The 18037-nt window shown below is 39.3% G+C and overlaps 1 protein-coding gene across 1 annotated transcript in view; it reads left to right on the top strand.

Annotated features, from left to right (window-relative positions):
• The window catches only part of LOC135072789 (uncharacterized), a 72282-nt gene that overhangs the window by 47290 nt on the left and 6955 nt on the right, over positions 1–18037 (top strand). Inside the window, exons 9-31 of the mRNA XM_063966826.1 lie at positions 2963–3063; positions 4871–5026; positions 5603–5811; positions 9828–9987; positions 10100–10313; positions 10643–10755; positions 10935–11030; positions 12024–12218; positions 12268–12399; positions 12449–12583; positions 12633–12772; positions 12982–13141; positions 13197–13331; positions 13736–13870; positions 13920–14054; positions 14104–14238; positions 14288–14422; positions 14821–15015; positions 15161–15281; positions 15671–15874; positions 16667–16773; positions 17191–17356; positions 17702–17836. Coding sequence (XP_063822896.1) covers positions 2963–3063; positions 4871–5026; positions 5603–5811; positions 9828–9987; positions 10100–10313; positions 10643–10755; positions 10935–11030; positions 12024–12218; positions 12268–12399; positions 12449–12583; positions 12633–12772; positions 12982–13141; positions 13197–13331; positions 13736–13870; positions 13920–14054; positions 14104–14238; positions 14288–14422; positions 14821–15015; positions 15161–15281; positions 15671–15874; positions 16667–16773; positions 17191–17356; positions 17702–17836 — 3414 coding nt within the window. The remainder of the gene's footprint in view (positions 1–2962; positions 3064–4870; positions 5027–5602; positions 5812–9827; positions 9988–10099; positions 10314–10642; positions 10756–10934; positions 11031–12023; positions 12219–12267; positions 12400–12448; positions 12584–12632; positions 12773–12981; positions 13142–13196; positions 13332–13735; positions 13871–13919; positions 14055–14103; positions 14239–14287; positions 14423–14820; positions 15016–15160; positions 15282–15670; positions 15875–16666; positions 16774–17190; positions 17357–17701; positions 17837–18037) is intronic.

Below are 18037 nucleotides of genomic sequence, written 5' to 3' on the forward strand. Positions count from 1 at the left end.
TCGATGTATACGCAATACCTACCTGTTATTTAGTTTTTCTGAGTTAAACCTACGTACCTACCTATCTATTCGCCGTTCCCATGGGCGGGCCAGCTGCTCCCTCCTGGAAATCTATTTAATCTTAGCCTAGAAGCTGGGTATGACTCCCCCGCCCCTCCTCTCCCCAGGTCATAAGCTGGGCATGACTGCCCCCTCGGCCAGAAGTCGGGTATTATGATTTACCCCCCCCCCCCCCCAGGCCAGAAACTGGGTATGACTTGACCCCTCCCCCACCCCCCCAGGCCAGAAGCTGGGTAAGGCTTGCCCCTCCCCCTAGGCCAGAAGCTGGGTATGACTTACCCCCCCCCCCCAGGCCAGAACCAGAAACTGGTTATGACTTGACTCCCCCCTTCCCCCAGGCCAGAAGCTGGGTAAGGCTAGCCCCTCCCCCCAGTCCATAAGCATAAGCTAGGTATGACTCCCCCTCGGCCAGAAGCTGGGTATGACTAACCCCCCCCCCCTTAGGCCAGAAACTGGGTATGACTTGCCTCTCCCCCCTCTTACCAAGGCAAGAAGCTGGGTAAGGCTTGGGGCTTGCTCCTCCCCCCAGGCTTTAAGCTGGGTATGACTTATCCCCCCCCCCCCCCTCCCTCTAGGCCAGAAACTGGGTATTAGCATTCATATTATGTTCAATACAAACAATCATAAAGTTACACTCACCCCAACCGCGTCTCCGCATTCCATCGAATCCTATAAAAATGTGGTTTTTGGACATAGCGATACTTATTTTTCACAATTTTTATTTTTAAAAATGACTGGTCGATAGGTTACGTTATTTTGATGAATAAATGTTATTAAAAGTTTTTTTCTAAAACTGATAGTTTAGCTGGAAAAAAATATTTTCTATCCACGCAGTACGCCGGCTGCGCTCGATTCGGATATAGTGACGTCACGCGGCCCTGCGTACGTTGACTTTTAGCGGCAAAAACGGCCTATGTTTATTACTTAATATCTTCGTAAGTAATGGTCCGATTTGGATAATTCAAAAAGATGTATCTTTCTTATGTCTTAAAGATTAACGTAGATACTAGTTTTATTGCATTTTCTACAACAGTACTGATCCTCATTCTGCAATTACTGTTTCCTGTCAAGTATTTTGTACAAAATTAAACTAATTACCTAATTTTATGTTACTTGTCGCAATTTGTCTTTTTTGCAATTTAAATTATTTACAGAAATAACCCTTTGTTTCTGCAATTTACCCTAATTATTCAGGTAACAACACACTCAGGAACTTAATAATAATACACGTAACGTTAAAAATAAGTTAATAACTACTATAATGTATACAGTATGATTACAGCGACCCTATTTAATACAATTTAGATTTAATATGGTTAACACGACAAATTAAGTTGTACTAAGGTTTCCTTGATTACATTGTTGCGTGAGAACTGCCAAGGTATTTAATTAAAATAGTTTTAATTGAGGTATGTAAGCAGTTACTGCAATTGAAAGTATAATTCACTGTAAGTGTATACAGAATAATTTGCAGTTACATAAGAACATCTAGTCAGTCTAGTATAAAATCATACTTTTATAGGTAAGTATTTATCCACTCTATCCTAATACGAGTAGGTATTATAGCAATAGGGTTGACAATGATTAAGTTCATTATAAAAAATATGAAATAAACAAAATTGGCTTATTTCTATTTTTGTAAATACAGCCTTTTGTTAATAGCTTGACAATCTATTCCAGAAACGTAGGTATGGGTCATTCCACAAAAATATGTCAACTCTTAGTCCGCGCCACATTTCACATGGAATATTTGTTAATATTTTATTCCAAAATTGTTAAATAACAGCTCGCAATGTGTTTTATTCATCACCCATTTATATTTTTTAAAACTATTTTTAAAACATCTTAAATTCCTTTTAAATTACCCATAACGTCATTCCCTAGGCATGTCCGTACTCCAAAAGTTTGTGTTTTGGAACCCATATTTATGGAAACATCAACTTGATCCTTTGTTTTAATTAACGAATAATCTATTTAAACGTATATTACACCAAATTCTATTAATATTTTACGGTTTCAATAAACAATAATTTGATTTTCTTAAGTTGAAAAAGAGTCCACAGCTTTTAACGTCATTCCCTCGCCACGCACAGATTTTATAATTTTGCGCCTTAATAAGTATTTAGAGTGAATGACATTTAGTTGAATTTAAAGTACGATACGAAGTTATCTTCAGACCATACTGACTTTGCGGCAACCGTTTTTTGAATTAGTGCAAACGTGCCAATTGTTGCGGAAACATGGTGTTGATCCAGTCACTGCGTCAGTACCTAGTTGAGTAGCTTTATTGATTACAATAGGAAATTGTATATAATTTATTAGTATTTACGTGTGGTTTTTTGGCTATTTTCGGCACATCGTATTAAGCATCTTATATTATAAAGTTAATCTGCATTTGTGTTAAGTTTTACTCTAAATCGTCAGTTCCTAGACCGTCAGGCCCTAGCTTTTAATGGCGCTAGGGACTAAGTTACCAGTTAGGGAATGACGTTTTTTATATAGTGATAATAACAAAACAACTACATTTAGTATATTAACTTATCTATACATGTTAAGGTTATAAGTTTTATACTTTATTAAAAGTCATATAGGAGTAATGTAGTATGAAAAAATTGAAAGTTATAATTTCTCGTAAAATAAAGCATAAAGTGACTGGCCCTTTTAGACATAACATAATTAATAAATAAACTATAATTTACACTAATAAAGTATTCAAAAGCATCTTAAAAAAGTTTAGGACAAAATGACGTCGAAAATATACAGATTTTCATGGAATGACCCGTATACAGAGATGGGTGCTATAATTTTGCAATTTAACAATTTACAGTCTGATTGATTTTCTGTCTCCCTTTAGTCAATTAAATTAGAACAACCTCACTAAATTTTTATCATTTTCCTACAGTTCCCTCCGAACTGCCGGTGTTGAAGAAAGAAAACTTCAATAACTGGTACAACTTGAAGACGTACTACGCGGCAATACTCGTCACGGGCATCCCTATGCAGGTAACTTTACTTTTAATATTTATTGTTTCCATATTGACCTATTATGTTTTCAAACTTACTTGAAATCCATGGTTACTAAGCATGATCCACCCCAAAAAGGTCTAGTACCCACCCCAAGATGTGGCTAATGGTGTTTAATCTTAGGTATAGGTAATTTTCTAAATAAAAGCACTATTTCTCACCAGATACTAAGATTGAAGATTGCGAAAGTGAAAATTTGGGTCTTGGAAACATTTCCCTCCAGGATAAAAATTATTAATATTACAACATATAAGTTGGTTCTAAAAATCTGACCGAAGACCGGTGTAGTTACACTTTTTACCTACAGGAAATTATACTTTTCGCAATAGGCATCTAAACCGACTGGTTTTCTTGGAATTAGCATCGCCAATTACTGCTTTTTCTATAAAATACACGCGATTGGTTAATGTAGCAACAATTTCCTGTAGATAACTAGGTCTCGTAAATAATAATCAACCAGGATCTAACATTAAAGCGTAACAATGAGTCTATTATACCAGGTGATTAGATGAGATTTCAATTGTTTCTGTTAAGAAAAGGTAGCACAAACAATTTAACTTCTAACATTTCCTGTGGGTCTGTCTGTCCGTTTGCCTATTCCACACTAAGCAGCTCAACATTTAAGTGTTCCAACCAAAGCAGACTTAAATTTTTATGACTCTTCACACTCCGATTAATTTCCCAAGACACTAACCCAAGAATTAACTATCAAACTGTCATATGACTACTACACTTTATTGCGGACAGTTGATATTATGCTGTATCTGATATCAAGCTGAACACAGTGGCGTCTTATCTCATCGTAATACGGGCTAATTTGCAACAAAAAAGTACTTATAGTTTGATGTGCCATCGTCTGTACCTAGGTAATAGGTAGTAAGTAGGTAAACATCTTTCGTAAAGATCCATCGAGTAATGCAAATTCGTCAACCTGTTTTTAGTTCGAAAAGAACGTTGCTGTTCGCCTCGGCCGAATTCTGGAAAGATGGCACCGGTCAGTCGAGTTGCATTCCGCAGCACTCTTTGTTGACTCTTTTTCCTACTTTAGCAGAAATTACCTGGCCTTGAACGTGATAACAGGCCTGTTCATCTCCGTGAGTTTACTTCGAAAACAAAACACGCATGATCCCACCTACAGGATACTATTCGACAAGGCCTCACATACGAGCGAACATTGACTCACGCATGCGTATTCTTGTGTATGATGGAAGAAAATAAAGAAAATGGTGTACTAAATACTGTGCAGTATTTAACTGCCTAAATAATAATAAAAACACAGAATGTACTTTTTTAAGTTGCCTCAAGACACTGAGAGGTAAATAAGTAGTTAATATTACTCATGATAATTCATGCTTAATCATGTATTTCCTCCGCCATTTTCCGCAGTTTGGCACCTCACGTCACATCATTTTACCGAAGTCAGCCCTATAGCTTCGGCGCAGTGCCGATCACTGACGTTTGTCAACAAAATGGTGCTTGACTCTTGAGACAGGCTAAATTACACCATATTGTTAATGACATTGAGCATACATTTTTTTAAATACCTTCGCGAAGTAAAACTTCTGTACGTAGTACTTATTATTATTCTGTGGTGATAATAGCATGCCATATACTACATAGTAGGTACACTGCTCAGCACACTTTTTTCTTCATGTGCTACTTGTATGCCCTTTTTGTGCGATGTTGTTCGCAGTAATTCTGTCTTTTCTTTCCTTACTTTGGGGCTAAATGGTGCTGGGCTGTGTAAAATTTTCTAAAGATAGATAAATTAATTAATTTGTTCCAGATATGGTACAGTTTCGTGTACTCAGCTCCGTCGTACTTCCTGACAGGCCAGCCGGTGGAGTTCTCCCGGTTCCTGATGTTCGTGATGGTGTTAGCTAACGTGACGCTGCTGGCTGACGCTATCGGGAACGTCATCGGGACCTGCGTCAATCCTGTCGTAAGTTCCCTACAAACTACATTTTTACTCTACTTCGGTACTCGCTAGCTGGCCAGATTTGGCACAAGCCAGCCAGATTTCGTGTAGAGAAAATTGTTAGATCTGCTATAAACGAAAAATAAATAAAATCACAAATTTTAAACTCGCTTTATCTCCCGCGCGATCGTGTGCCATCAGACACGTGAGGCTGACAATGTCAGACATTACTGATTAGGTACGATGTACGATAATCATGTCATCTCGTACATTACATCCATTATAGTAAACACAGCAGCCATTTCCTGGATAAGTACCTACACAAAAACTGTGCCACTCCAAGTCAGTAGGTACAGTCAGTAACAATATGAAATAACTTTTGCAAAGTCCTCCGCCACGTTTGAACGGGTTTTCATGCGATTTTCAATAAAAAATTAGTGATTCATGACGAAGATTTACATACTTATATATTTTGTAAATTTTTGTATAAATTGGTTGAAATACGACGAAGAGAAGTGTTGGAAATTGACTCATCGATCGCAAGTTGAAGTAATCCTTTTGAACTCAAAGTGGTTCCTAAAAAGAAATTGTTTGTTCCAGAACGGCACATTCCTCGGCGCCATAACGACTTGCGCGATGATAGTGTTCGCGGGCTTCCTAGTGTTGTTTGCTCACATGAGTCCCACCATGCGCATAGTGTCGTACGGTTCCTTCATGCGATACGCCTTCGAGGCGCTTGTCCTGACTCTGTACTCGGGAGGCCGGCAAAAGCTGCCCTGTCCAGAGGATAAGCCCTACTGCCATACGAGGTAAGGATAGACAAGATACTAATACAAATATTTTAACGCCTTTGTATTTCGGTAAACTTAGACTATATCACTCAAAGATTCTCACTCTCGCATATACATAGTGTAAAATCAGTTTGTATTCGTTCCCGTTTCGACATTGCTGGTCGAAAAAATATTATTTTTCGTCCCTAAAAATATGATCTAATTGAGCCATAGACGACTACGAGAACTCGTAGTATGACCGGATTAGGGAAGAACTACACTTATTCTGCTACGAGAGTTTTAAATGCTACGCTACGGGAACTGCTACAGATTCCTTAGTGGCTACGGGGTTCGCTACGAGTTCCATTCACGCTACGAATGGGAACATGCTACGTGTAGCGTAATGGTGTTTAGCCAATTTTTTTAGGGTTCCGTAGTCCTGACAAGGAACCCTTATTTAATCACAAACTAATTCTGTCTTCTGTCGTAACTTTATTATTGCGCGATAGCGTTATAATTAACAAAATTTTAGTAATTCCATCTTAAATAAAATGTTGAATTTGATTTTCAGATATCCTTCAGAGATCTTAAAAGAGTTCAGCCTTAAAAGTGACAACTACTGGACGAACATCGGGATTCTTTTCGCAGAGATCGTCGTTATAAGGATAATCGCATACATGACTCTTAAACGAACTGTGAAACGGTCTTCTTAGGTAAAACAACCTGTAATTACTAGTGTAATTTGATAAATTGTTGTGTGCTTCGGTAAGAAACTGTACAGTCATTGCTGAGAAGCCGTTTAGCTTAAGTAGACATAGGTATTGATGATCTAATGAGCCTCATAAGTGCCTTAACTTGGAACGGAGTCCAAAATTGATTTCTGTGACTTGGAATTTTAAAAAGGAGTTTATAGAGTGCGGATTTCAAACATGCCTTGGGCTGTTTATATGTCACGTAAAGTTTGTCAATTTTATATTAATATCCAAAGAAAAACGCGTAAGGAAGTTAAAATAAAGACTTGTATTATAAAATAGCAACACACTAGAAGCCAGGGTAGTCTTTTAAGTTTTAATTAATTTTCCCGGTCGCTTGAAAGTATGGCCTTCCTGAAAGCGCTGGATGCCGCTACCAACCTTGCGATGTGGAAGTCATTGGGGGAGGCATGTGTTCAGCAGTGGACGTCCTGTGGTTGAAATGTGTGATGATGATGATGATGAAAGTATGGACGACGGCACATTAAGTTAGTGGTATCTTATTCAGTTATATTAAGTGTTATTTTGCCACAAAATGCATAGTCTGATGTACTGGTGACTATATTATGCCTTTAGGATTTAAGGATAGGTACATAATATCTATGCATGGTGATTGATTGGTGATGGATGGAGAATACTTATAAAAGACTTATTTATTGTAAATATATCATGTTATTCCTACCTCTATTCTAAATAATATTTTAGTACAAACAAATATTATTATAAGCTAGTTGTCTTTAAAATAAATTGTATTTCCATGACAGATGTCGAGGTTAAATCAAGATAAATTGTGTAATTGGTATTATTTCGCACATGTTATCGTTATGTTATTAGTTAAGGAATAAGTTTATAACTAATTAGATGTCTTAGCGAGGTGATAGTAGTTAATCGCTTATGAACAGATCTTGAATTTAAGTTTTGATTTGAATTACGTTTTCTCTACGATGCGATGATGTGATGATGACAAAATTAAAACAAAGTAGGTTCAACACGATTAAGTCTAAGTTGCAACCACTTTTTTTATTTCCTCAGATTTTACGAATCTAATTCACTATTTTAAAAGAACATTAGTGTTAGGGTATCTCGTGTTTTGATTTGGTCTCCTTTTAAATACTTGCTATTGGAGAAAAAGGCAACTTTTCAATACCATTTTCTTTTCTATTTCATTAAATTGGCGACTTATTTGTATGAAATAAACTAGCGGCCGCCCGCGACTTCGTACGCGTGGATCCCGTTTTACCCCCTTTTCCCGAATTTTCTTTGCTATAAACCTCACGGAGCCCGAGACCTTTCCAACGAATGCAAAACCGTGGAAATTGGTTCGTGCGTTCTGGAGTTATAGCGTCAGGGAGGAAAACCCGACTTATTTTTATATAGTAGATAATTTTGGTACTGTCACATCATCGCCGGAAAACTATTTTCACTATGTTCGCTTTAATATTTTACACACGCTTTAAGGCTGTGTTTAATTAACCCTATTATCTGATAATACGCAAGCCGATGGGGCATCACCAGGGGTTATGTGGGGTGAGGAGACTCTTTTTCATACACATACATTTTAATTTTATAAATACTAAAAGCAGTCGGGAACTGCGTTAGCTGCTCAAAGTAATATTTAATTTATCATAATTTAGCCGACAGCTTGTGAACCAATAAATACTTATCTAAGGAAGTTGATACATTGCCTGGAAAATACACATTTCTTGCCATGTTTTTATGATCTTATTTGAATAAAATGTTTTAAATAACTGTAAGTAGTCAATTAAGGTTGCTGTGATATAAAATTTGATTTACGGAATAAATGTGTTTTATTTATAACAAAACAATATACCAAAATGAATAATAAAAATTAAAGAGACTTCCTGGCGGGAAAATAAAGCTTAATTAAATGTTCTCCAACAACGAATGTTCTGCAAGGTTTTGCATTCCATTAGGCTGTAGCGACTTATTTCTTATTTCCCACCTCAACAACACACCCTCCCCTTTCCTCCTACTTTTCCAAGTATTTGGTATCTTTGAAATCTATTTTACCTGAGTTAAAAAAATACCAGTTTTTATCTAGGTCAAAAATCTTCAATTTTGAAGAGTTCAAAAAAGTTAACTGTATGGCAAAATGCCTTTGCCTTTATTATAGAAGAAGGAACAAAAAAAGACACTAAACGTCACATTGCTGCCAATATCAGAAAATTAAAAAGGGATGTAATCATAATGTAATGCAGTATTGTCTCGATATCTACTAAGGTACATAGTTCCAAAATACTGAACTGTCCTATCCATGACATTAACAGTGGGGCGCCACCGTCAATACCGGATCGCTGGTTCCGATTTTTGCCATGTAGGAAAACATATAGTTGAACGATGGTAGCGCCCCCCTGTCATTGAGTTTAGTGGGACAGTTCAGCGAGGGTCATCTACAGGATGTTAGGTAAATGGGTATAATGAGCCAACACTAGCCCATGTTAACATGGTCATATAAATGGTATGGTGAAGTCAGAAAATTGATATCTTCATTTTAAATATTTTATTTTTCATACAAATCGGATTTTATAAAATTTATTTTCTATGAAAATTTAAAAAATTAAAATGATGATATCAAATTTCTGACTTCACCATACCATTTATATGCCCATGTTAACATGGGCTAGAGTCGGCTCATATACCCATTTACCTAACACCCTGTATACTATCTTAGGTTTGCCCCATTTCCATTAATTGTGTTTTGTTGTAGTTAAGTCGCATCGTATGTAAATAGTACATTTAAAATGTAGCATTTTAACGTTACGCTATATATTTAAACATTGCCCAGTACGATTTTACGTTACATCGAATCACCGGATGTTTTGCTCAGTCATTTGGCAAGTGAAAGATAACCTAACACGTCAATAAATTATTGACAAAATATTTTCATGCCATGAATGAATGAACTGCTATATTTTATCGACAACACTTTCAGACATCCCTATCATGAAATGAAACTGCTGTCAGTGTCAATGTCAAAACTGTCAAACTCAGTGCATTTTAAACTCATGCATTTTTAAACTCAACACCCACACAAAAAGTAAACAAATGTGCCTTATCTTAACAGATGGTCCATTTAAAGTAATTAATAATAGTTAAATAAAAGTGTGTCACAGATTAGACAAGAGTATGTGGTGTTACTCTTTCGAGATACAAGCTCAAAGTTGCTCGTAACTCTGGGAAGCATATCACCGGCTTATCTATTAAAAATGTAAGTTTTTTTAACTGTAAAGCAATGTTTTTACAATTAAATCGTTGTTATATTACTAATAGATTATTTTGCAGGTACAAACTAATATTGATAGGTTTTCTAATACTAGAAGTGGTTAACCTAAGTGAAGTTAGCTATTATGAAGTACTTGGTGTGTCTAAGCAAGCTTCTACTCAAGAAATAAGGCAGGCTTACAAGAAATTAGCTGTAAAGTTTCATCCTGACAAAAATTCTGTAAGTATTCTCTATTATCAGATACAAATTGCATAAAATCGACATTGTAAAGTTTCATAGAGATTAATATTGATCTTCAAATTGTAACATACAATTTATTGCTATTTTTTAGAATATTGGTGAAGAAGAGAAGTTTTTAGAAATCACAGAAGCTTATGAAACCTTAAAAGATCCACAAAAAAGACGAAATTATGATCTCTTTGGATCATTTTCTTCATTCACAAGAAGATATGACCATCGCTCAGAATCAGAATACAATAATTTATTCTATAATGGTCTGTACCATGGTGACCCATTTGTAGACACCCTGACAGGCCAGACATTTTGTGAGTATGACTAATTTGTTTTGAGTAATTTTGTGAGAAACCTAATTTCATACTGTAATCTTTACCCAATTATGCTTGGCCTAGACTTTAAATTAACCTGTGCCTATTCATTAGACCTAAAAACTAGTAAGCTGAAAATTAAAACATGTTTTATTTAATTACATTTGCTAATTTTACAGAATTTTTCAAAAACAAAGGCTTGAAGTTTGTTTCAGAACCTATTATTGTATAAAAACGCATGAAAATACTGCTTGTTTGGTAAATGATTTTTTTGTCTTGATGGGATCTATTTCACAAATTAAACGCGTTTTTATTTGTCGACTTTTCAGACAGCTATCTAAATGAAGGATTTCATTTTATCAACTTCTATTCACCCTTTTGCCCGCCATGCCAAAACTTAGTGGAGCATTGGAAAAAGTTGGCTGAAATATACAAGGGAATTGTAAGTTGTCACTACTAATTGTTATGCTTCAACTACACCAACACATGTAAATCGCGCTGGTGATAGATGCATTGGTGTGGTTGAAGCTTTACTGCTTCATTTTTGTTTTTTCTTGATCAGATTTTTTTTTATCCACAACGAGGAAGATCTTGGCCTGATTGATACTTTGATTATTGCAGGTTAAAGTTGGTGCGGTCAACTGCAAATACCATAACTCTTTTTGTTACAACTCTATGAGAATTGCCAGCTACCCTTCGTTACTGTTTTACCCTAATGTAAGTGTTCACCAGTAATGTTGTAAGCTTCGTTGAATTTTATAGATAGCTATTTCCTTAACATCCTGTTGTGTGATTATGAAGTTATGTCCAAACAATAAACTGTCAATTTTGTAATTTTTGATAAAAATAAACTCTAACTGATATTTAACTACCTCAGTATCTTTTACATTACTTTGCAATCAAATATAGATTTACTCAAACCACTAGATGCATTCACTAGTTCAGTCAATTCATTGTCAGCTTATGTTAGCACCAACTAAGTAAGCATACATTAAATGTACATTACTTGCTTGTAAGAATTTGACTTAAAAGATTTTAAGCAGATGTTCTCGCATCAACATTTTGTCTCACCTCAAATAATAATATACTCAGCACAAAGACGTGGCAGACCAAAAAATTGTGCGTATGTCGCCCTGAAAATTGCGTTTATTACGCTGGTTCAGGGAATTTGATTTGAAAGTGGACTGTATAGGTTTTTTATAATAGAAAATTGATGAAAGGTACATCAGTCCTCGCAACACAGTCTGGGTGTTACTATGTATAATAAGTATGTATTTAAAAAAAAAGTATATACCTAAGTAGTATATCCGTTAAGCTAGCACCCATAACACAAGCATTAAGTTGCTTACTTTGGGGCTAGCTGGCGCTTTGTGAAATTGTCCAAAGATTTATTTATATTAATAAGACAGTGCATAACACATTTTCTCTCGCACTCACACCGGTTATGAGTGACGTCACACAGAGGCAGGCATAGCATTGTTTATATTACGTAATAATTAATAAAATATTGACGAGTGTGCATCTCTGTATCAAAAATTACTTATGGTCCCGCCTGCCACAAGTCTTTTGCGTCGAGTATATTGTATGTTTGAGGTGAGACAAAAAATGTTGGCGCGAGAACGTCTCAAGAGGTTGATTTCAGGAAATCCATTATATTTTTTCTTCCTCCATAATGAAATCCTTAATATTTTTCACCCACTTACACCACAGGGAAGACGAGGTAACTTCGTGCATTACCGCGGCGAGCGCACCCTGGATGCCCTCGACCAGTTCCTGATGTCGTATCTAAACACTCGCGTGCACGTGCCGATAGTCCACCGACTAAGGAACGACAAGCCGATGGCTTACGTACTCGGAGCCAACAGGATCGAGCGGGCTGTGCTGAGTCGAGTCGCGTTCCACTTGGTAATGTATACTTCTATGTGCTAGCATAAGATGTACGCCATTAGACCAGTTCCTGGTGTATCTAAACACTCGCGTGCACGTGCCGATAGTCCACCGGCTAAGGAACGACAAGCCGATGGCTTACGTACTCGGAGCCAACCGTATCGAGCGGGCTGTGCTGAGTCGAGTCGCGTTCCACTTGGTAAAGTATACTTCTATCTGCTAGCATAAGATGTGCCCCATTAGACCAGTTCCTGATGTCGTATCTAAACACTCGCGTGCACGTGCCTATAGTCCACCGGCTCAGGAACGACAAGCCGATGGCTTACGTACTCGGAGCCAACAGGATCGAGCGGGCTGTGCTGAGCCGAGTCGCGTTCCACTTGGTAAAGTATACTTCTATCTGCTAGCATAAGATGTGCGCCATTAGACCAGTTCCTGATGTCGTATCTAAACACTCGCGTGCACGTGCCTATAGTCCACCGGCTCAGGAACGACAAGCCGATGGCTTACGTACTCGGAGCCAACAGGATCGAGCGGGCTGTGCTGAGCCGAGTCGCGTTCCACTTGGTAAAGTATACTTCTATCTGCTAGCATAAGATGTGCGCCATTAGACCAGTTCCTGATGTCGTATCTAAACACTCGCGTGCACGTGCCGATAGTCCACCGGCTAAGGACCGACAAGCCCATGGCTAATGTCCTCGGAGCTAACAGGATCGAGCGGGCTGTGCTGAGTCGAGTCGCGTTCCACTTGGTAAAGTATACTTATACTTCTATCTGCTAGCATAAGATGTGCGCCATTAGATCAGTTCCTGATGTCGTATCTAAACACTCGCGTGCACGTGCCGATAGTCCACCGGCTCAGGAACGACAAGCCCATGGCTTATGTCCTCGGAGCTAACAGGATCGAGCGGGCTGTGCTGAGTCGAGTCGCGTTCCACTTGGTAAAGTATACTTATACTTCTATCTGCTAGCATAAGATGTGCGCCATTAGATCAGTTCCTGATGTCGTATCTAAACACTCGCGTGCACGTGCCTATAGTCCACCGGCTAAGGACCGACAAGCCCATGGCTAATGTCCTCGGAGCTAACAGGATCGAGCGGGCTGTGCTGAGTCGAGTCGCGTTCCACTTGGTAAAGTATACTTCTATCTGCTAGCATAAGATGTGCGCCATTAGACCAGTTCCTGATGTCGTATCTGAACAGTCGCGTGCACGTGCCGATAGTCCACCGGCTAAGGAACGACTTACGTGCTCGGAGCCAACCGGATTGAGCGGGCTGTGCTGAGTCGAGTCGCGTTCCACTTGGTTAAGTATACTTCTATCTGCTAGCATAAGATGTGCGCCATTAGACCAGTTCCTGTAGTCGTATCTAAACACTCGCGTGCGTGTCCATAGTCCACCGGCTAAGGAACGACAAGCCGATGGCTTACGTACTCGGAGCCAACCGTATCGAGCGGGCTGTGCTGAGTCGAGTCGCGTTCCACTTGGTAAAGTATACTTCTATCTGCTAGCATAAGATGTGCGCCATTAGACCAGTTCCTGATGTCGTATCTAAACACTCGCGTGCACGTGTCCATAGTCCACCGGCTAAGGACCGACAAGCCGATGGCTTACGTGCTCGGAGCTAACAGGCTCGAGCGGGCTGTGCTGAGTCGAGTCGCGTTCCACTTGGTAAAGTATACTTCTATCTGCTAGCATAAGATGTGCGCCATTAGACCAGTTCCTGATGTCGTATCTAAACAGTCGCGTGCACGTGCCGATAGTCCACCGGCTCAGGAACGACAAGCCCATGGCTTACGTACTCGGAGCCAACAGGATCGAGCGGGCTGTGCTGAGTCGAGTCGCGTTCCACTTGGTAAAGTATACTTCTATCTGCTAGCATAAGATGTGCGCCATTAGACCAGTTCCTGATGTCGTATCTAAACACTCGCGTGCACGTGTCGATAGTCCACCGGCTCAGGAACGACAAGCCGATGGCTTACGTACTCGGAGCCAACAGGATCGAGCGGGCTGTGCTGAGTCGAGTCGCGTTCCACTTGGTAAAGTATACTTCTATCTGCTAGCATAAGATGTGCGCCATTAGACCAGTTCCTGATGTCGTACCTGAACACTCGCGTGCACGTGTCGATAGTCCACCGGCTCAGGAACGACAAGCCGATGGCTTACGTGCTCGGAGCTAACAGGCTCGAGCGGGCTGTGCTGAGTCGAGTCGCGTTCCACTTGGTAAAGTATACTCCATTCAGCTGGGCTTGGATGCGCGCTGTGATAAAATCTTATCGAAGATTCCAGACGACAAATGTATGGGCTTATCGTGAAACATCGATAAAAGTTTATCGTGGTGCGCATCCTAAGCCTACTGATCCTTTGCAATCTTTTTAGAAACATTTAGTTGGCTCTCTTTGCTCAAAAAATAATATTGCTTTTGTACCATACCTTATCGTACCATCCACCTTACTAAAAATTCTGTTTCTATTGAAATATTTTTGCGGGAAGACCTCGCCTGCTAAAGTTCTTAATCTTATCATCTCTAACATTTGGATAATTTTCTTCTTTTTATTGAAGGTGGATAAAATAGTAACTTTCTTTTCTAAATAATTTATACAAATTAATTCATCTTTCAGAGCAATTTAATCAATTTAGTCATCGTAGAAGACGAAAATCTCCGGGAGCAGCTAACAAAGAACGAACGCACAACAGTTGTGTTCAGGTACAATGAAATTACCAAAGAAATTGAGAGCACCGAAGAAAAGGAGCTGTTAAGAGAGCTAGTGAGCTCACTGCCAAAGATTGATCTCATTGGCCCAGAAGAGTTCAAGGTATGTTATTTACTTGTTTGTTAACGAGTGGGAATATAGTTCCCATTATATTTTCAACCTTATTTGCTTGACTTAAAGTCAAAAACAATGAAAAAGATCATGTTGTGTTTTGTATTTTTATTTATGTTCTTATTAATCTTTTCAGGACTTACGAAACCGTCTTAGAACTACTCTAAAAACGCCTTGGATCATTTATTTCTCAGCCAAAGGTCATGACCGACTACAGCTATACCAAATGAGGGTGGCCTTTCCTGAAATGTATTTTGGTATGTGATTTCTTCTACATCCTCGATTTGGCGCATTATTTTTTAAAATAATTTATTTATTATATTGTGTTGTGTTATAATAATATGTAGGTACTCATTTATTAAAAAAATATATGTAAGAGAGGATCTGGCTCAATTCCTTTTGAAACGTGACACAAGTGCCATAAGGACCAGTTTTTGCGCTTGCCTCAAATGATTCGTTCGTTCGTTTCAGCCAAATGACGTCCACTGCTGGACAAAGGCCTCCTCCAAGGTTTTCCACAATACACGGTTCTGCGCTGCCCGTATCCAGGCTCTTCCCGCGACCTCAAATGATTACTCAAACATAAATTTTGCTTAAGGATCTGCCAAGACTGTGGAAGTAATTTGACCTTTATTTTACTTGACAGCTGAAATGGACTGCGACAAGTGGAGCGAGCTATGCGCTTCCCTTCAAGTGGCAGATGCCCCCGCTTGGGGCGTCATGAAAGTGGGCGGGGCTTACCAGCTTGCCCCGCCCAACGGGGACTTACGGGACTTCATACAAACGGCGTCTGAAGCTGTCAACCTTCACACACTGTCTGCTTCGGAGTTCACTCGGATACTGGATGGAGGTATGTTGTTCTGTTATAATTAGTCGGACTTTATTTATTTACAGAATATGAAGTACATACATGTGTGTATTTTGTAAATGGTAATAGTTATTTCATGAAAAAACTACTTAGTCAAAACCTAGAAAATCTGTAAAACTTTGTATAGCGTCGATAAAGACCGCGGCTTTTTCAAAGATGTTACCGAAATGTATTGTGGAATATCATAAAGATTTTGCACTTTAGCTTAACCGATGACGGCTCTGTATCGTTTTGCTCTATTTTCAAATACGGCCATCCACAACCCCGACAATAGATCTAGCGCTTAACTCCAGTTAGTGCCTACGATATTATGACGTTACAGACCTTATAAATCTAAAGGTGATCTGAATCTGAAGTCTCGCTGAAGTTAGACGTCTCTTTTTTTTTTATCCACAACGAGGAAGCTCTTGGCCTGTATCTCACCTGATGGTAAGTGACGATCAGGCCGAAGGTGGAAGCGAGCTTCACCCGGAATCCTCAACCACGGAGGAACTGGCTATCTTACCTCTAACTGCCGGAACACAATAATGCTGTTAACATTATTGTTATGGCGACAAATTTAGGTAAGATGGTGGTAGCTAGCCAGGCGGACTTAGAACAAGCCCTACCACCAACCAAACCGAACAGAAAAATCTGACCCCACTGGGAATCGAACCCGGGACCTCTGCGTCTGAAGCAGGTGGTCTTACCACTAGACCACAGAGGCGGTTAAAAAAATACCCTCCCGTGCCACTCTTGAAATTGTATGTAATTCAAGTTAATTTTCTTTCGCAGATGCAGGCATGTGGGTGCTTGTAGTAGTGCCGCACCGGCTGTCGTGGGAACACATCGCGGAACCCTTCACGCAAACCAGTCTACACTTCTTGGATACAGATATTAGCGTGAGTCATGGTGCTTTATTGGTTACTTTTGCATGTGATTCAGTTCAAAATCTTTATTGTGATCTAAGTGGCTATTGTTTTGTGATGGTGTAGATACGTACTACATATAATTGTTTTCAGTTCCGATTAACTAGTATCAGACTTTGTCCGACCGTCGCTATAAGTGATGTTACCGCATTTATTGGACCGTTTTTAATGTACCCCTCGAAAAAATAATAACAGTTTGTGAGTTATCTTGAGCCAATAGTAAAAGTTCTGTAGTTGTTTTAATTTTGTAACCACTGCCATCTTTTCCTTGAAATAAGATATTTATTGTTTTTTTTAAATCAGGCAGTTTTAACAGCTAGACATTATTGACTGTAACCTATTGAAACAAACAGACGCAAAGACTAATTTGCTATTATATGTATCCTTCAGTTCGGCGTAATGGCGTGTACGGCGGCCACAGACAAGTATTGCCGCGATCTGGCGCCATCGCAGCCCGTTATAATATTGCAAGAAGGTTCCAAGCGCCACGAGTACAACGACAAGATCGACGCGCACAGGCTGGCGGAGTTTATACAGCTCATACTGGATAGTTACGGTAAGTTTATACAATCTAATAAGAATTAAGACCACCTGCTTCAGACGCAGAGGTCCTGGGTTCGATTCCCAGTTGGGGCAGATTTTTCTGTTCCGTTTGGTTGGTGGTAGGGCTTGTTCCAAGACCGCCTGGCTAGCCAGGTAGCTAGCTACCACCATCTTACCTAAGTCTGTCGCCATAACAACAATGTTAACAGCATTGTTGTGTTCCGGCAGTTAGAGGTAAGATAGCCAGTTCCTCCGTGGTTGAGGATTTCGGGTGAAGCTCGCTTCCACCTTCGGCCTGATCATCACTTAACATCAGGTAAGTTTGCAAAAAAAAAACAATCAGCGTGCATGACCATAGACAAGTACTGCCGCGATCTGGCGCCATCGCAGCCCGTTATAATATTGCAAGAAAGTTCCAAGCGCCACGAGTACAACGACAAGATTGACGCGCACAGGCTGGCGGAGTTTATACAGCTCATACTGGATAGTTACGGTAAGTCGATGATGAGGATGCGTTACTGCCTAGCTCGCATAAATATTTATAACTTTGTACATTTTAAAGCCTGTAAACCTTTGAAAAAGAGGCTGACAATAGTGACTGAGTTTCTTGAGCTGCTTCTTCTCAGCACTGGCCTATTTATTGTCCTGAAGCAGTGGTAGGGTTAATACTGGGACGTGTAAAAGTGCTTTTTTT

The sequence above is a fragment of the Ostrinia nubilalis genome, chromosome 6 (assembly GCF_963855985.1).
Source record: "Ostrinia nubilalis chromosome 6, ilOstNubi1.1, whole genome shotgun sequence".
In the NCBI taxonomy this organism is placed as follows: Eukaryota; Metazoa; Arthropoda; class Insecta; order Lepidoptera; family Crambidae; genus Ostrinia; species Ostrinia nubilalis.